The sequence below is a fragment of the Terrapene carolina genome, unplaced genomic scaffold, assembly GCF_002925995.2.
Source record: "Terrapene carolina triunguis isolate 2854851 unplaced genomic scaffold, T_m_triunguis-2.0 Scaffold96, whole genome shotgun sequence".
Lineage (NCBI taxonomy): Eukaryota > Metazoa > Chordata > Testudines > Emydidae > Terrapene > Terrapene triunguis.
Window position 1 is genome coordinate 39,787,216 of NW_020664447.1, and position 20,946 is coordinate 39,808,161.

General features: G+C 45.5%; 1 protein-coding gene across 1 annotated transcript in view; it reads right to left on the reverse strand.

Annotated features, from left to right (window-relative positions):
* STARD9 (StAR related lipid transfer domain containing 9) overlaps positions 1 to 12,452 on the reverse strand; it is a 192,969-nt gene extending 180,517 nt beyond the window's left edge. The window contains exon 1 of the mRNA XM_026651250.2: positions 12,406 to 12,452. Within this exon, the coding sequence (XP_026507035.1) occupies positions 12,406 to 12,452 (47 nt within the window). The remainder of the gene's footprint in view (positions 1 to 12,405) is intronic.
* Between the last annotated feature and the right edge of the window lie 8,494 nt (positions 12,453 to 20,946).

The window sequence follows — 20,946 nt, forward strand, 5'->3', positions numbered from 1 at the left end:
TGGCCACCCAATGCGCTGCCGCGCCAGTGTGGCCACCCAATGCGCTGTGACTGGCCTCCAAATGCGCTGCTGCGCCAGTGTGGCCACCCAATGCGCTGTGACTGGCCTTCAAATGCGCTGCAGCGCCAGTGTGGCCACCCAATGCGCTGTGACTGGCCTCCAAAAGTATTCGGCAGTATCCCACAATGCCTGTTCTAGCCACTCTGGTCATCAGTTCAAACTCTACTCCCTGGCCTCAGGTAACCAACCATGTGACCCGCCCTTGGCATTCCCCGGGAATTTTAAAAATCCCCTTCACGCCACGTCTGACTGAGCAAACAGGGAGTGCTATCAGTGAATCTTTCCAGGTGACCATGCCTCCACGCACCAAGCGAGCCCCAGCATGGAGCAATGGCGAGTTGCTGGACCTCATCAGTGTTTGGGGGGAGGAAGCTGTACAGTCCCAGCTGCGCTCCAGCCGTAGGAATTACGATACCTTCGGGAAGGTATCAAAGGACATGATGGAAAGGGGCCATGACCGGGACGCCCTGCAGTGCAGGATTAAAGTGAAGGAGCTGCGGAGTGCCTACCGCAAAGCCCGCGACACAAACGGCCGCTTGGGTGCTCCGCCCGTGACCTACCGATTCTACAAAGAGCTGGATGCGATACTTGGGGTTAACCCCACCTCCACTCCGAGCACCACCATGGACACTACAGAGCCGGGGTGGGAGGAGGAGGAGGAGGAAAACGGGAGTGAGGGTGGTGGGGCGGATGGAGACACCCCGGAATCCCTGGAGCCATGCAGCCAGGAGCTCTTCTCGAGCCGGGAGGAAGGTAGCCAGTCGCAGCGGACGGTACTTGGCGGAGGACAAACAGAAGAGCAGGTTCTCGGTAAGCGGGGTTTTTTTCGGGAAGGAATTTTTTCGGTGCGGGCTCTTTGGGAGAGGAGGGTTAGGCATGCATACCTAGATGCGGAATAGTGCATTGATATGGTTTATCACATCGCGGTAATCGGCCTCGGTAATCCCTTCGAATGTCTCATCCAGAACGTGTGCAATGCGCTTGTGCAGGTTTATCGGGAGAGCCACCGTGGTCCTTGTCCCAGCCAGGCTAACGCGTCCACGCCACTGTGCCGCGAGGGGCGGGGGGACCATTGCTGCACACAGGCAAGCTGCATATGGGCCAGGGCGGAAGCCGCATTGCAGTAGAAGACCCTCCCTTGCTTCCCAGGTCACCCTCAGCAGCGAGATATCATCCAGGATGAACTCCTGTGAAAAATGTTGGGACAGTGTTCAGTGTAGGTGCCCCCTGAAGCTGTTGGCTCTCCCCAAGGCCCAGAAACCCAGAGGACAGTACAGCCCTGAAACAATCAGTCCCCCTTACTCACCATTTTGAGGCTCCCGTGGGATATGTGTGCTCTGTTTCGGATGGGAAAATTATGCTATTTTGTAGACCCTGTGTGTGCCCTCCTTAAGTGCGGGGAAAATCATTACCTTGCCTGTTTTAACAGAGGCAGCATTGTTTATATGTTGCATTTTGCCTATACAGCTGCATCAACCATGAGACCTCAGCCATCCCTCTTATCGCCTGCTCAGAGACTGCAAAGACTCAGGAAGAGACCGCGAAAAACCAAAGACAACATGCTGCAAGAAGTGATGCGGCAATCTATTAAAGAGAATGAAAAAGCACAAAACTGGAGGGAGAGAGAAAGCAGGATCCGCCAGGAAAACGCAGCGCACCGGCGGCAAAGCATGGAGCTCATAAGCATCCTGGAGCTTATTGGCTCATAAGCATCCTGGAGCGTCAAGCAGACGCTATCCAGGAGCTGGTAGCCATGCAGAAAGAGGAGCAGTACCGCAAACGCCACCCCCCCCTACAGCCCTTGTCCCAAAACTCTTTCCCTTGTGCCCCACTGTCACCTCCAACCCACTTTCCCCAACTTCCGTGTTCTTCACGCCACCCGCTGCCTCCAACACCAGTATCTTCACCACCCAGCCCTGAAAACCACGACCCTTACCCTCTGTACTCAACCCCCATCACTATAGCTGTATAGCTGTCCTGAAGTGCAGCGCTCACTGCACAGCACACCAGACAGGACATACACGAATCTGTGATGTACTGTTCCCCATTCCACCCCCTTGTTTCTTTTCAATAAATGGATTTTTTGGCTTTGAAAACATTCTTTATTATTGCATAAAGTAAAAGACTCCTTAGCCCAGGAAATAAACAGGCACTGCAAGTCTGCTTAGCAAACACTGATTCCTAAAGATTGGAACTACTGCACTTCACTCCCGTGCAGGGTACCAGATATCACTGCTGGTTTTCAGCCTCAAATTGCTCCCTCAAGGCATCCCCAATCCTTGCAGCCCCGCGCTGGGCCCCTGTAATAGCCCTGCTCTCTGGCTGTGCAAATTCAGCCTCCAGGTGTTGAACCTCAGAGGTCCATGCCTGAGTGAAGCTTTCACCCTTCCCTTCACAAATATTATGGAGGGCACAGCACGTGGATATAACCGTGGGGATGCTGTTTTTGGCCAAGTCCAGCTTCCCGCAGACATATCACGCTGCACAGAAACCGTTGAAAGATGGCACCAAAGGTGAACGGAAACAAAGGGATTTCTGGGATGCGAAGCGATGCATCACGGGGCATTGGGACATGACCCAGAATCCCCCGCACCCACGCCCCCTTCCCACAACCCACGGCGCCAGAATGGGAAAAGGTGCTCTGTGGGATAGCTGCCCATAATGCACCGCTCCCAATAGCGCTGCAATTGCCGCAAATGTGGCCACGACAGTGCGCTGGGCAGCTGTCAGTGTGGACAGACTGCAGCGCTTTCCCTACTCAGCTGCACGAAGTCAGGTTTAACTCACAGCGCTGTACATCTGCAAGTGTAGCCAAGGCCTGAGTATCTTTCCCAGATTTGAGCTCAGTATAGCTCGAAAGCGTGTGACTTTCACCAACAAAAGTTGGTCCAATAAAAGATATCACCTCACTCACCTTTTCTCAATTAAACAAAACTACATATATGTCTGAAAAAAATTACCACCTACTATTGTTATAAACAACACCAAAGATTAATTACATTAATGCAACATTTGAGATTTCTCATGCATAAAAATCAGGGAATGGTTTCCACTGCAATTGTAACTTAGCCTGCTAGAAGTTATCATTACTATAGTCAACAACAGAAATACTGTTTCGATGCAAGGGTCCAAGTTTTGGTGGTTCTTTTGCATGTAGTACTCATTAGTGGCAGTCCCCAAAATAGCAATAACAAGTGCTTACAAAACTATTCCAGAGGCCACCCACAACATCCTTTCTATTTACATATCACAGCGCATAATTAAAAAGAATGAATGGGATGGAACATAGCACTATGTTTAGTGCATTCACTAATGAGGTCATTTATTGAATGGTTTAACAACGCAGGACCCAACAAAAAAGCCATACTACTACTAAACAAACATTCATTCTATAATGTATTTTTATATATTACTTTTTAAAAAGACATGATAATGAAGACATCATGGATCACACTGATCATGGTAATTTACACTACATTAAGCTATCTGCTACACTTTAATATGCTGGGGAAATTGCAGCCTCCCTATTGAACTATTCACTAAGGCCAAATCCTCTGCTCAGCCCACTGCTTGAGTTGCCAGGCTGCACACTGAAGGCTTGTCTACACTGGCAATTTACAGCACTGCAACTCTCTGGCTCAGGGGTGTGAAAAAACATCCCCAAGATGGATAAGTAAAAATGGAAAATTTTTATGACTCATTCATAAGCCAACCCTATAATTCAGGAGTCAGCAAACTTTGGCTCCCGGGCCATCAGGATAAGCCGCCGGTGGGCCGAGATGGTTTGTTTACCTCGAGCATCTGCAGGGACGGAGGTAAACCTAAGTAAATAAAGTGTCCCGGTGTGCCAGCTGCTTACCCTGACGGGCCAGGACAGCAACTGATGGGGAAATGTTTTGGGGGGGGGGGGGGGGAGAGAAGCGGGGGGTCAGGGGAGTAACCCCTGTGACCACCCCCCACATGACCCTACCCCTAGCCCGGGACCCCCACACTCTCCCCATCCCATCCCTTCCCACCTTATCTGGGGAGGGCCAGGGGAGGATGTCTCTGGCCTAGCTGGAGCTGCTCCGGCAGGCTGGGCAGTGCGGCCGCAGCCTGCTCCGGTGGGCCAGACCAGGTGGCTCGGCCGCAGCATGTTCCAGCGGGCTGGGCGGGCGGCACGGCCGCAGCGTGCTCTGGCAGGCTGGGCAGCAAGGCCACAGCCTGCTCTGGGGGGCGGGGCCAAGCGGCACAGCTGCGGCCTGCCAGCCCCGGAGAGCAGCATGGCCAGAAGCAGAGAGACTCTGGCCCCACCTCTTCCTTTCTGGCTCTGCTGCCTCTCCTTGCTCCCTCTGTTGCAGGGAGGGGCTGTGTCCCACCTCTCCCTCTCTATACCCGTTCATAAGCCGACCCCCTTCTCTGGTGCTTCCTTTTTTACTACAAAAATTCGGCTTATTAACGAGTATATGCGGTATATTCACTATTTAATTATTATTAGTATTGTGGAAGTGCTTAGGAGCCCCAAGGATCCCATTGAGCTAAGCACTTTACAAACATGACAAAAAGATGGCCCAAAAAAAGCTACTATTTAGGAACTAACATTTAAAAAAAAAAAATAGTAGCAGGTTAATATTATACTATATTTAAAATCAATGTTTTGAATACCAAGCAGGATCTTATGATCTCCCAGTACTTTATTTTTTTAACTTCGCATATTTTGTGAATTTTAAGGTGCAAAATTTCTGCACCAACTTCAATCTCCCATGGTGTAGCCCCATGTAGTGTGTGCATTGCAGTAGTCTAATCTGGTTGCAAACTCCTAACCAGACACAGATGGTAAAAAGCTGACTGGATCACTGCTGTAATATGATTGTCAAACAGCAGCTGTGGGTCTAAAATCACCATAAATTGCAAACACTATTAACTAATAGCAGATGTACTCATACAATCAAAGGATTCAATACTACCTCTGCCATCTCCTCCAGTTGCTTCTCCCAACCCACCATCACTACATCACTCTTATCTGAGTTGAGCTTCAGCTACCTCACTCATCTTACCCCAATCTCAACTAAACACTGGCTGACGTGCTAAACTGCATCATCCGAATCAGACAAGATATAAATATACAGTTGGCTGTACTCAACATGCTGACAACACTGCACCCCATGCCTCCTTATTAACCCTCCTACCGGCCCCATATACAAGTTTATCAGGAGGGGTGACAGAATGGCACCCTCTGGCACTGCATACTTGAGAGCTCTTTAGGAAGAGAAGCAATTCCCCACAACTATCTATTGAGATCTCTCCAAGAGAAGACAATGACACAGAAGAGCAGCCCCGTATACTCCAGCCATGGTTTGCAGGCAAATCACCAGCACCTTGTGATTAATAGTACTGAAGATCGCAAATAGACCTAATAATACTAGCACGGACACCTGGTCTTCATCTACTGTCAGGTGATCATTGATGTATGCAGTCTCAGTGCCATAGTCAGGTCTATACACAGATGGACAAGGGAGATCAGTAGCATCTAGACACTGAGTTTCTCACCACATTCTTTCCCAAAAAAAGGGAAAGATTCAACACTGGTAGATAATTTGCAAGACCATCAGCATCCAGCAATGATTTAATGAGCAAGGCCACACCATTGATTCCTTCAAAGCAAAATGCAGTCTGCCCTTTAAGGTGTTGACAGTTTCTCCAAGTAAAAGACTAGTACTTCCATACTAGCCTTCACCAGCCAGGAAGGACATGGATCCAGAGTACTAGACCAACCAGTAACACACTTTGCCAAATGGTTACCCAACTATTTGCTAGACAGCAATAGAATGTTAGGATCAGGATTCCTGGATTCTGTTCCACCAAAGCCCAAGGGTTTCTTCCCTGGGTGGTGGGGCTCAGGTTACAGGCTCCCTGCCTGGGGCTGAAGCCCTTGGGCTTGGGCTTTGGACTCCCTGCTGAAGGTGGTGGGGCTTGGGCTTTGGCCCACCCCACCCAGGGCGGAGGGGGCTTGGGTGAGCTCAGGCTTCAGTCCCCCCTCCTGGGGTTGTGTAGTAATTTTTGTTGTCAGAAAGGGGTCACGGTGCAATGAAGTTTAAGAACCCCTGGTCTAGTGATTACAGATGGGGTAACCGAGTACATAAATTTGGCATATTCAATCTGAAACCAGTGTGGCGGAGACTTGGATCGGTCATATCAGAGACCTGGGTTTCATTCTCATTTCTGCTACAAATGACTTCGGGCAATTTCTTATCTATTTGCAAAATGGAAGGGGGCAGGGGATGAAACTTACCTTTCTCTGATGGTATGGAGTCTGAAGCCTTACTCAATAGTACAGGTTTTGAAATACATAGAAATATAAACAGTGGAAGGGGTGAATTTAGAATACATGACTTCCTGGCACCCTCCCCTCAGCCAAAGAGTATTTGGACAGTTAATCTCTTACTACCCCTGCCAGCTGGGAACATCTCTTGGCTTGGTGGTACGGTATAACAGGGAGTCTGAGTCTTCTAACGTTTGAGATGTACCACAAAATCTGAGACGCTTGAGAAGTCTACATCCAGTCCACGTCCCTCCTGATGTCCTTATCACCACATTTCCCCCCAGTTACCTACCCTCTTCATCTACACCCCTACACCTTTGGCTCAACCAACTGCTGCAGCAACTCAGCCCGAAATCAGCAGCAGCCCAGATTAACTTTGTAAACTTTTTAAAATAAATAGTACATGTTGCTCTGCATACATACATACATACATAAATAAAGGCTGTACAGGTATGGCCCACAGTGTAGCCACAGGTAACAGGAAAGGGCACAAAGAAACTCAAGTCACCCAACCCCCAAAGGAAAAACAGAACAAAAACAAAAAAATACTGTGTCCTGCCACTGTATGTAAACACACCTCTGATCAGATTATTTCTCTGCCATTGCATAATGTATGGAGAACTAGACTGGAAATTGCCGCAGTTTGAAACACCCCCATCGCCACAAGGCAAATGCAGGCAAATGATGGTTTGCTTCATACAGTAGAGAAGGGAGCAGGATGGGGGAGATATCTTATCATTGTGGTTTTGTTTGTTTACTTATTACTAACATTCACTCGTTTAGTCACCTTGACCCTCAGTTTTTACAGAAGATCAATCTTGGTCTTAAAAAACAGCAATTATTTTACTTAGCTGGTTTTGGAAGTTCAGAGTCCTCCCCCAGATGACTGTCTCATTTTCCTTCTTGATTCCTCTATATCACCATAATGAATGAGCCAGCTGTAGCAGCAGAGGCTGCCTGAAGAAAAATGAGGGACTCATCTACTGCAGCTGCTTCAGAGACCTAAATTCCAGAGACTAGTAAAAAGAATCTACTCATTTCATATTAGGTCTCTCCAGATCTCACAGTACAAAATAATTCCTCCACATAGTTTATGGCAGGGGTAGGCAACCTATGGCCTTCGGCATGCGAGCTGATTTTCAGTGGCACTCACACTGCCCAGGTCCTGACCACCGGTCCGGGGGGGCTCTGCATTTTAATTTAATTGTAAATGAAGCTGCTTAAACATTTTAAAAACCTTATTTACTTTACATACAACAATAGTTATATATTATAGACTTATAGAAAGAACCCTTCTAAAAATGTTAAAATGTATTACTGGCACGTGAAACCTTAAATTAGAGTGAATAAATGAAGACTCGGCACACCACTTCTGAAAGGTTGCCGACCCCTGGTTTATGGTCTCACTGAAGTTTTCCAAAAGTGCCAATAAAATGTTTTCTAAGTGTAATGCAGCTTCTTTGCTTTCACTATATTATACTTAAAAGCATTAAAACTTTGAACACTGATATTTTAAAATTACATGTTAGTGTGTGGGAATATGCAGCCATATACTGTACAAGCCAAACCTCATGAGGACAATAATAAATTGCTTCTCATACATTTGTTTGATTTGTATATGCTACATAATCTCCTGTGTATAGAGTAGGACATCAGACAAGGCTTCCACAGGATCTGCCTTTATTCATTAAGGCCCTATCTACACTGGCAAGTTTCTGCACAGTAAAGCAGATTTCTGTGCTGTAACTCCCAAGGTGTACACACTGCCAAACCACTTAGTATGCAGAAACTGCGCAGTTGTAGAGCTCTTTAAAAAAAAAAAAAAAACACCCCGAGAGACAGAGTTTCTGCGCCAGGGCTACAGCGCTGTGGTGCCAGTGTAGACACTGTGGTCGATTACAGCACTGCAATTGGCCTCCGGGAGGTGTCCCATAATGCCTGTTCTCACCTCTCTGGTCATCGGCTTGAACTCTACTGCTCTGCCCTCAGGTGACCAACCGTCATCCCCACCCCGTAAATTCCTTTGGAATTTTGAAAGTCCCCTTCCTGTTTGCTCAGTGATGCATCTTTCCAGGAATAGCGCATCTTTCCAGGTGGCCATGCCTGCTCCACGCACCAGGCAATCCCCCGCTTGGAGCAGTCTGGACTAGCCAGCTTCCAGTGCAATTGCCACACACTTCTCCAACAGCAGGGCAGCTCTCATTCTCGTGTCCTTGCACCACAGGGCTGGAGCAAGCTCATCACACAGTCCCATGAATGTGGCTTTCCTCATCCGAAAGTTCTGCAGCCACTGCTCATCATCCCAGACATGCATCCTGATGTGATCCCACCACTCAGTGCTCGTTTCCCGAGCCCAAAAGCAGTGTTCCACTGTGGTCAGCACCTCCGTGAATGCCACAGCAATCTCATTTTGTAGCTACTATGTGTGGTGAGATCAATGTCGCACTCCTCTTGCCTTTGTAGTTTAAGGAATAACTGCACTGCCACTCGTGATCTGTTGGTCAGAGCGAGCCGCATACTGGTCAACAGTTCGGGATCTATTCCTGCAGCCCGAAGAGGCAGAGCACGCAGTACACAACCCATTGAAAGATGGTGCCAAATGCAGATGGAAGCACGGGGATTGCTGGGATGCAAAGCAATGCATCATGGGCACTGTGACAGGACCCAGGATGCCCCATGACTCCCTCGATCTTCCCACAACTCTTAGCGGCAGAAGAGGAAGACATGCTCTGTGGGATAGCTCCCCAGAGTGCACCGCTCCAAATACCGTTGCAAGTGCCGCAAATGTGAATACGCTATTGCGCAGGCAGCTGCCAGTATGAACACACAACACCGGTTTCCCTTCAGCGCTGTCTGAGCGGTGCTATAACTCCCAGTGCCGAAACTCTGCCAGTGTAGACATACTCTAAGTAATATTGTTTAAACAGGTGGCTTTGAAATAAGTGAATTTTTATCATGGTTTTCTTTCCCCCTTAAGGGTTGCAGACTCACTTTCTCCTTTTACTTTACATCTCCATGTATTCCCCTCACTAGGAGCTTTTCCGAACCTTTAAAGTTACTCTAAAACACACAGAAAAAGTCATTTACATTGTATATGAATTCCAAATTCCTCCCATTTTTAGCATGCATTATCTGTTGACCTCCACTATCTTTGCCTTAAAAACTGGGAGGATGGGAGAGGAACTATAATTAATTTATAACAGATCTCCCAATGGAAGACTTTGCAATTATTTCATGAGAGTAATGATGGATGAACTGGTAAAAACCACAACTCAACTTGCATTAAGGCAGTGGCTCTCAAACTTTTGTACTGGTGACCCGTTTCACATAGCAAGCCTCTGAGTGCGACCCCCCCCCCTTATAAATTAAAAACACTTTTAAATATATTTAATACCATTATAAATGCAGGAGGCAAAGCGGGGTTTGGAGTGGAGGCTGACAGCTCGCGACCACCCATGTAATAACCTCACGAACCCCTGCATTAAGGAATACCTGAAAAAAAATCCTTGTACACTCCGATAGAATTATTTTTCCTAAATGAATGTAGGGTTTGGGAAAGATGCCAGATCAAGAGCACAACTGAATTAAATCCTCCACCCATAAAGTCAGAAACAGCAAAGACAAGGGAAGTGCAAGATTCCTCACATTGCTACACCCTGGTAAGAGGGGAAGATCACAGTCCCTGCCCATCCATTCCTTGGTCTCTCTTTCCAAACTACCAACAGTGGTGCTAATTGTCACTGATATCCACAAGAAGCTGGGATAACACCAAATCATAACAGAGGTTTGGCAGTCTTTTTGGAATATTCATTATGCAAGATACAAATGTGTGATATATATCACACAATGAAGTACAATGACAGATATGGTCAGATGCAGAGTGAAAATAGTTTCCAAACAATCTGGGCAAGATTTACCTAAAATCTTATGGACTGGAGCCTTTCAGTCATTACCAACTGCCTACTATTACTTGGCCCTTACTTTTCATTTTTGGAAAGTGTCTGAACACCAAAGAAATAGCAAATACAAAGACTCAGTCAGTAACATTAAAACAATACTAAATTATTCAAAGTCATAATTGGCCTTCTCCTGCTACTGCAGTTTTCCCCACAGTATAACAGCATGAATTAATGTCAGGATTATAATGTTATTTGGACTTTTATTTTAATTTTATTTTAAACAGGAAGGATTTCACATGACAGTTGCTTTTGAGATAAAGACAAAATGCATCCAAAAAACGTATAGGCTTCTTCCCTCCCCCTTGCACAGACTTACAACTTAAACAAAAACTGCTAAACTTGTTTTATTCAAATCTTATTTTTACCTACCTTTTCCCTCCCTCAAACATCACTGGTGTAGAGAAAGAACTTTCTTTTGCATTAGCTGAAACTGAGAGCAAGTTAACTAAGTTATAAACTCAAACTAAAAATTTATCAAGGCCATGGCAACACTTCCATGAATTTAAGCGTGCAAGATGTACTACTATATTGTTGGTAAAATGAATGGATTAGTTCTCAGGATGGGAAACTCTTCCAGAAACATCTTGTCTACAACATAAAAGGATTATTTATTACAGGTCAATGAAGCCAACAGACAACATGACAGACAAGTTAAAAAAAAAAAGCATCAAAACAAAGACTCAGAGAGGGAGCTCATGGCACTTTTCCATTTTTCTGCTATGCTATATTGCTTTTCCCCCTTCCCCTGACACAGAGTAAGTTACTAGCCACCCATACTTCACACAGCTTCAGTGCTTTTTCTTGCTCTCTTTCCCCTCCTCCCAAAATGTCCACAGTACACATGGTATTGATTATACAGTGTATTATACACATAGGTCACGTTAGAATCTGTTCTATCTACAGCATCTTCACGTTTGTGGGAAACGAACTTGCAATCACAGTATTGAGTGAGGTTATAAGAATTCTTCTGGAAGCAAACAAGCCCTAGGGAACGAGTGACATTCTGAACATCCGGCTTCAGCCTGGGGGAAGGGGGGGGAGAGCAACAACAAAGCGGGGTGGGGGGGAAGGAATGGAAGAGGGAGGCGTCTTACAGAGACTGACAATTGCCCCATTTCTGTTGGGAACAAGTCAAATAAACAGCAATACTTTTGTTTGTTTGTTTAAGACGACCTTCCAGGGACCTGGTGATCTGAACAGGACTATTTCAGTCATCTTCCTTGTCGCCTTACATGAAACTTTTCAAAAACGGATTTCTTTTCTTCAGACACAAGCAAATGAATCATAGTCTAATACTGTCCCTTCAGCCACTACCCATACTGAATATAAAATATCAGTGATTTATCTGTTCACATCCTCAAAGTTCCAAAAACCAGAAAAGCTACCGAGCTGCCATGTCACTGGATAATTAGCAATCAGTACAACGGAAAAGAAATACAATACAGCACATATAAATGGGAGGGGCGGGACACGCATTTCATGAGTTGGACTGGCTAGTAGGGCTTTACAGCCAGGGAAGAAGACAGCAGGGGGGTGGTGAAAGAAATGGTCTCCACCTTCAAACTCATCATCCCCCTTCCTACCAGCCTCAAGCAGTATTATTTGGACATTCAGGTGCACAGTATCTCTCAAACACTCTCATGCTTCCCCGTGGACCCTCATTCAATTCCTTCTTAACTTGTTGGATCTATATGGTTGCTTCACTCTGCTATTTATACAGTACTGTGTATAGATACGTACACACACCATATACATCCACTGTTCGTAAGCACTTAAGCAGCACACAAACACACACCTGTGCATATACACACAGAGACATAGCGTACACACCTACACGGCTGAAGTGCCTCCGACAAATCTCTCCGCTTGGTACGGGGCCCCAATCGGTCTTCGCCGGGAGGCTTACCCCGTTAGAGAACACTGAAGACACACGGGCCACCCACGCAATACCCACGTAGAGCACACCTGCGTGTGACAGGCACAATGCCGCGGCTCACGCGTGCAGCCCAGCCCCAGCACCGCCCTGGGGCGCCCGCGGTGCACACGGAGTCCAGCCCAGCCCCACAGCCCCTGAGCCCCCCGTACCTTTTGCTCAGAGGCCGAACCCGGACGGCCACCTTGACATTCGCCATGTCCCGCCTCAGCCCCGAGGGGGAGACACTGCCGCCGACGCCGCCCGCGTCCCGGGTCACATCGCTGCCCGCGGCCAGCCGGCCACCCCGCACTCTCGCTGCTCCCTGGCTACCGGGGCTCCCCGCTGTCCCCAGAGCCATAGGATTGGCGGGCGCGGTCCCGCCGCCCAGTGCAGCCCCCGCGCGGGAGGGACCTCGCGCGTCCCGCCCCGGGGCAGGAGATGGGGCGGGGCGAGCTCGGCTTCCCCTGCCCCGAGCGGGACAAGGCTGGGGCGTTGTGTGGCCGCTGTTGAGAGCGATGGTAAAACAAGGGCAGCTGGGCTGGTCCCCTCCGTCACTGGCTAGCGCAGCCGCAACCATGGTTCTTGCCGAGGTCGGAGCGGGGATTCCCCGGAGCCCACTGCACGGGACTACGTGAACCGTGCCGCTGCGTGTGGGTATAAAATAAACCAGGCGCTGCGGCTCGACGGCGTGGGAGAGGTGGGCCAGGCCTCGCTGGCAGGAGCCTTTCCACCGCAGGGGCTACGGCTTTCGTTTTCAGGCAGGTCTTTTATGACCCTGCTGTTCTGGCTGGCGACCTGTACCTGCTGTGGCAGTGATCACGCTGCGTGTGAGAACAGGTCCGCTTAGGTATTGTGAGGGGTGAATCGTGGACAGGATACCAAGGCTGCTAGCACCTGTACACATTTCGGATTGCTACAGACCTCCCTGTTACCATAGGCAATTGTATGCAGAGCGGGCACCAGACATAAACAGATTAAGTACTGTAATTGCTTAGGCCCTGAACAGCTCAAGGGCGTCCGGTATTAGCATGTGTTGGGGGTGGGACAGAATAGTCGTGTTTAGGGCCCCCAGTGGGCTAGCACCAGCACTGATTATATGTCTGCCTCTCCCAGCAACAGTGGAGTAACAGGCAGCTACTGCTGCATAACAATTCGAAGTGTAGTGATCAGACAAGTGACACTATAACAATGGCATCTGAGTATTCCATAATTATTCTTCATTGACCTCCACGTAACATTTGTTCCATATCCCACTAACAACCACCCCTCCAACTGCCTTCTCCCCTAACTTTTCCACCTACAATTGGCAGGGTGTTAATGGGCCACTTCACTTTGAATGGTCCCTTGAAATATGTGTTAACTATTTTGCTAAACAATCTGTTCCACCTTGAGTTTACCTGTGATGCTCTGAATATGTTTCCCAGACAGACCTGAAAGAAGAGCTCTGTAGTCTGGAAAGCTTTGTCTTTCACCAACAGATGTTGGTCCAATAAAAGAGATTACCTCACCTACCTTTGTCTCTCTATTGGTTCCATTTAGAAATTAAAAATACCAACCTAATCCTGTATCTGCCTGTGCATTTATAAGAGAAATGCGTAATATTTTTAATGGACTAAATGCTGTTGGTCAGGGGGACAGCTTTTGAGTTTATACAGAGGGTATATCTACACTGCAAAGTTGTCGAGGCTGGAAGTATTTTGTCTGCAAAAGTGCCAACAAAGTACTAGCAGGGTGTTTACACATGCTGACTTTTAAAGCTGCATGGTGTAGACAACCCCAGAGCTCTTCTTCAGGTCATGTATAAGGCTATGATAAGGGACTGTGAACAAGATGCCATATTCACAGTCCCTTTTCTAGCAGTTACATTTTAAAAAGTCCTCAACACTGGGATTAAATACAGAAAGTCAGGGGGAGCCAAGTTATGGTCCTCAGAGCATTCATTGCATTTATTTAATTCTTTAGGATAGGATTCTTAAAGGAACTTAATTGAGTTAAGTATCCAACTCCTTTTATTTTTATTATTTGTATTACCATAGTAATGAGGTATCCTAATCATGGATCAGGACCAATGGTGCTAGTTACTATACAAACACAAAACAAAAAGTCTGTCCCAGCCCCAAGTAGTTTACAATCTAAGCATACAGACAGGGGTCAGCATGATTGCCAGTGGCCTCAGCACACCAGTAGCCTAACTGTTGTCAAGTTTTTTTGTAGGCATGACTGCAAGGGAGAGTGGAATTTACTTGGGCATCTAACTTCTTTAAAAATCCCAGCCTTGATATATGCATCAATTATTGTGGGGAATATAACTTTGCAATTCTATGTGAGATTTCAGCCTCAACCAAAGTATTCCATTAATGTAAATTTCTGCATTTTAGGTTTTCTTTTAACCCCAGCTGAAATCAGGAAGAAAATGCCCTAGGTCATCACAGTTAGCTGCATTATTATGGGGATATAGAGCATGTAGAGAGCATCTGTCATTGGTCACTTCTTGAGATAAGATTCAGGAGTAGCTAGACCATTAGTCTATTCTGGTATGGCAATTCCTCTTTATACAATCTGTCTATGGAGTCAGTAATTCTCTTACTGAATTTTTTCCGTTTTTCCTATTCAAAATTTTGCTCTAGGAGCATTGGGCTGAGATTCCAAGTTAATGTCATCTCTGCCTTTCCAATGATTGCCATCACTTATGTACTTATTGCAAATTATAAGGATGTTATTTTATTCAGTTTAACCATGTTATTCATGCATTTTGTCATTTAACTAAATTACAGTCTTATTTGTATTGTAAAAGGGGGAGTGTTCTCTCATTGAAGCTTCTGTCCCAGGCACACTGCCACAAGCTGCTAACAAAGCACCTCCTAAAAATGTGTTTAACATACTGAAAAAGTAAGATCATAATACAAACAATTGGCTTTAGAGGCTTATGGGTCTGTCACATAGGTTCAACAGGTGTTTCTGGATTATCATCCAAACTAGAGTTGTAAAACTTGCTGTCCACAAATATTTGCTGCTACCTCTCTCTCCAGTATCCTTGAGTTATCAAAACAATGAATTAGTATGTCAATGCTAGGTTTCAGAGTAGCAGCTGTGTTAGTCTATATCCGCAAAAAGAACAGGAGTACTTGTGGCACCTTAGAGACTAACAAATTTATTTGAGCATAAGCTTTCATGGGCTACAGCCCACTTCTTCGGATGCATAGGCAACTCCCACCTTTTCATGCTCTCTGTATGTGTATATATATATATATATCTCCTCAATATATGTTCCATTCTATGCATCCGAAGAAGTGGGCTGTAGCCCACGAAAGCTTATGCTCAAATAAATTTGTTAGTCTCTAAGGTGCCACAAGTACTCCTGTTCTTTTTATGTCAATGATGATGACAAATGGGACAATGCAGCTATACTATTCAATGACTTATTGTCCCATATCCAATAATAAACTGGGAAAATAACTGATTTAACTGTTTGTTTGAGGCATGAAAGTAGACCATTTAATGGTTTTTTTAATTGTTTACAAATAAAATAATTATAGTAAATGAAGGACAGCCCATGGCTGTTTTCAAGACATCCAGAATAAGGATGAAGTACAGCAAATCAATTTAGCCTAAACTTCTAGCTAAAGCATCAATACAGAAAGAAACAGCAGAGGCAAAGGACAGTCCTGAGATTGTGGCACAGGTCTGCAAGACAAGACATTTGGGGTATGTCTACACTACGGGATTAATCCGAATTTAGATAATTCGAATTTGGGAAACAGGTTGTATAAATTCGATTGTGCGCGGCCACACTAAGCACATTAATTCGGTTTTTAACCACATTAATTCGGTGGTGTGCGGCCACACTAACCCTAATTCGAATTAACAAAATCGATTTTGGCGCTACTCCGCTCGTCGAGGTGGAGTACAGAAATCGATTTTAAGTGCCCTTTAATTCGAATTAACTGGCTCCGTTGTGTGGACGGGTTAAGGATTAATTCGGATTAACGCGGCTAAATCCGAATTAAAGTCGTAGTGTAGACCAGGCCTTGGATTCTGTTCCTGTATATGCCACAGACTGCATGTGTGACCGTAGGGAAAGTCACAAATGTTGAGTGAAATCCTGACCTCATTGACTTCAAGGGGGCCAGGATTTCCCCGCTTGTGCCTCTTTCCTCACCTATGAAATAGCTATGATGCTTACCTATCTCACAGACACACTGTGGGGTTTAACACTTCAATCATACAATGAGATGTGGACACATGGACCCCTGTGCCTATATAGAAAACCACTGACTTCAATGGGGAGTCTGCACAAGCACAGGGGATCTCCACCTGTGCTCATGTAATTGCAGGGAGGCAGTGTAGGCCATCTGATAGGAGACAGGAGATCTAGGTTCTTTCCTAGTTCTACAACTGACATTGTGCTCAACTTTAGGTAAGTCTCTTCTATCTATTCTACTTCAGTTTCCTCAGCTGTAAAAAGGAAATAATTATCCACCCTTGTGAAGAAGGTGTTTTTTTTAGATGTAAGGATAAAAAGTGCTAAGTGCAAAATATTACCATTATTAAGCCTCACAAATTGCTCTGAGATAGAGTTAAGGGACAAAGAGCTCACATTACCCATCACCAAAATCTAGCTGGAGTGAGATGCAGTTATTGAACAGTGCAAAACATGCACTCTACACAACAGTTTAGAACTGTAAATGAAAACTAAGAACACTGTATCCAGTTAAAATTGCTGGGGAAACTGTAGCAGACAGACACGGAATTTGGCCATGATTGAGAAGTTATCACCCCCACCCTTGCAAGCAGTTCCATGGGCCCTTTAGTGGCTATAAGTTGTCAGGACCTTGGTTTTACATCTCCTTTGAAAGTAAAGACGGAATACATACCTTCTCATGTTCTATGCTCAAATTATTATATCACAGCTAGAACTAGTTGAGTACTGCAAAACTGTTTTCAGATTCCAAAGTACTGTTTAATTCAGGCATGTTCAAACATTTGATTAATGCTGAGAATTGAGAATGCTTGGAGATGGCTAATATTAATACTCCTGTTCGGATGTGAACCAATCTATTACTGCACTAACAAGAACATTTTGGAGCCAGCTGTTTGTCATTCTGTTTTAAATTTCTGCCATCTAGTCATGGACCAATACATACAATGTAGCTGGGTGACAACTCACACCACATGAATAGGGAATAGTTTAAATTAATACTTTCTGAATAACCCATAGGTTGAACACTGGTGAATACTTACAAGTAATTAATACGTTAGCAGAAATTATCTTCTGTTTGCAACCAATTTGAAAATTTATTAACCAATAATTTGAACAATTCTAATTATAGCTGCCCTTCCTGCCAAAAATCACATTTACAGTACACTGGTACTATCTATGAATAACAGCTACATAGACACTTCAGAATTTTAACCATTTTATTCTGTGGTGGACCAGCTATAACAAGCAACTTCCTTAGATCTGGATCTGAACACATTCATTATTATTCACCTATGGACCACCTGACTTCTCAATTTTTTCTGATTTTATTTTTAAATTGTATAAATGTTTCCATGTAGTTTGTGTATTTCTGCAGGATACAATATATTTACTGGCAGTTAACAGCTCTGGAAGAATGAAATATCTGTGGTCTTGAGCCACCTAGTGGCTGACTTTCAAGAAATTAAGAAGTTTGATTTAATAGTTCATGCAGTTTGTTTAAAACAAATAAAATAATAATAATAAAAAAACCCACAAACAAGCTGAATAAAAGAAAGAATCTGATTTGCCATCAAGGATTCTGAGCCTCATGTGACAGAGTGGGATAGGTCTGTATTTAATTATGAACTCCAGTTTGTACTATGTGTTGAACACAAGCCCTCAGTCAACCTATTGTACTGCATACCAGACAGCTCTGTTGCCCAGGAAACATGCTTGACCTCACTGAAGGACTATCACTGAGATGCCATCAAGACAGCAATCTGGAGCCATCAACTTTGACTGCCTCTCAACCGCTGGCCTACTTCTGCCAAACAACAATTTTCTACACCGGGACCCCATAGATGGGGAAAACATGGCAATATTGGAAGAGGGGGTGTGGGGAGGCTGGAGCTTCTCATCTAAGCACATGACACAAAGGAGACACCCTATTTAAGAGCAGGGCTCTGCTTTATGCAGGAGTATCTGACCATCACCAAAAGAAGAAGGACTTTCAGGAGAAGTGGGGACTCTGCTCAGGCTCAAATGGTAACAAACTTCAAACTCACAGAAGGGGTGAGATCAGACACGGGGAGGATGCATCTCAGGACATTTCTTGTTTTCAAAGAGCTGTGACTCTCAAGTGCTTTAAGAGTATTGTTACTGTGATTAAGAAATTCCTTTGCTAAGGCACTAATCTTTGCCTTCTGGCATGTTGTCTCCAAAGAGGTTAAACTAAAAGCGCCTGAGTGCCCACAGCCTAAATGGAGCTCAGGGGAAGCACCTTGGAAGGTCTCAGACACTGATTTTGGAGTCTAGTGTGACTAGTTGGCAGTGCCCCACATCCTAAAGAAGAGAGTCATACAAGATGTCTGAGCATGGGAGTGTGCCCTACTGTTTCAGAGCTAGCAACAGTGACTAGACCAGACCCAAACCCAGTTGGCATGAAAGCATATGGGACCCAGTGATTGGGTCCACTTGCAACAGACTGGTGACTGTACAGTGGAATACGGGGTCAGGTTGTAAACATGGAGATGTGTCATTGTGATATCTTAGGGGGATTAGGTCAGTTCTATTTCTCCTACTCTAATGTGGCAATTTCTGGAACAATAATCTACTATTAGCTTTAGGTTCTTCTGCACGTGTTGATCACATCTTAAAAATGTAATCCATTTATCCAACATCAAAAGGGGTGAAAGAATATATTATAAAGCTCATCATAGTTAGGCATCTCCTACTACTGATATCCAGGGACAATGTTAACATAATCTCTATTTATGCTAGTCATAAAACAGAGTCAAAAAGGATTTATTATTCTAATTGTAATGCAGCATGACAGTTATTTTATAAAGAAAAAAGTTCTATCTCCAAGTCATCTGTTCCTTATGGAATCTTAGTCAGAATGCTTTTTCCATCTCAGTTAATCCATGAATAGTCATTAAACTATGATTACTTCTGTAACCCTTCTGCCCCTCTGAGTTGGCAGCAACAAGGGCCGGGTTCAGTGTCTAGGGGTTCCATTTCAATAACGCAATGCAAAACCGGCTCAAGCCCCCACCCAGTGACCTGGGACAATTACATACCACCCCCCGGGCGCCTCTAGGAGGCAATACTTCCCCTCTCGCAAGCACGGAGTCTGAGTGTAGCAAAAGCCTTTTAATAAAGGAGGGAAACAATGCGGCATTATGTTGGGGAAACACCACAAACAGGATTCATAACACAAACCATGAGCAAAAGACCCACCTCCAAGTAAGTTTGGCAGTGTCCTTTTCCCCTCAGGGTCTTAAGTCCAATCACCCCAAAGTCCAACAACCCAAAAGTCTCTGTCCCTGGTCAGTGCTGCCCCAGAGTTCAAAAGTTTATCTGCAGAGCTTTTGCCCCCCCCCAGGTGGAAATGGGGGGGGGGCACACGGGTCACCTTACATGATCCAAGGCCGACTGCCCCACCTCTCCGTGAAGTTCTGCTGCAGCCTTCACCACGAATGGCTCCGCTCCTCTTCCTCTAGCCGTCCCCGTAAACTGCTCTGCGTTCCGTGGGCCGCTCCAATCGTCCCACAAACTGCTCGGCTCAGCCAGCCGCTCCACTCCACCAGCCATCCCATGAACCGCTCCAGCAACCTGCTCAGCTCACTGTTCCGCAAACTGCTCCACTTTGCCAGCTGCTTAGGCTCCCCCACTAGTTAAGACAGCACTCAGTGATCTCAGCTCAGCAATTTTAGCTTGTAGTAGGGGAGCCCTAGTGCTGGTGCACCATTGGCCCAAACTGAATTCAGCTCAGCAATCTCTAGCTAGACTCCTAATAGAAGCACATTTAGCTCTGCTAGTCAACAGTGGAGAGAGGGGATAATGCAATTGGTATTCCAGGCCCTCAAGAGGGGGCCCATACCATCAGGTACACATACCTGCCCCCCAACCTCTCTCAATTCACTGGGTTTTGGAACCCATGTCCCTTGTCTAGCGAATGCTACTTAGGTGATGGTGAGACCCTCTGTCATAAAACAGTTACATTGTCCTTGATTCACATAATCAGGGTAACAACACTTTATTCCTCCTGCCCCAATAACAGAGAAACTGGGGATCACACAGCAGCCAAAGTGACCATTTTGGGCTGCCTTGGGCTCATGCTAGGCGGGGTCGGTGTGCCTATGCAAACAAGATCAGCCCTTGAAGTTCTTTTCCACACTCGCCACAATTCACCACCAGATGTCAGGGTAGAGCTCATCCTGACTCTGCTTACACTTCTAATGGTTACTCTATAATATGAGAAGAGGCTAAATATTTGGTGATACTGTTCTTTAAAAACTAATTTATTATATTGCAATTATACACCTCTTCTACTAATGTGCATCCCCAGTTTATTTCTCACTTAATAGGCTATGTGAGGTAACACCACATGGAGCTTTATAAATTCAAAGCACTTTACAAGTACAAACTAACAACAACATGGACAGGAGGTGTAGGATAAATATTAAATATGAAATTAAATAATTAGAGTCATCTTAGTTTGGTAAGGAAATATATATGTGTTGTAAAC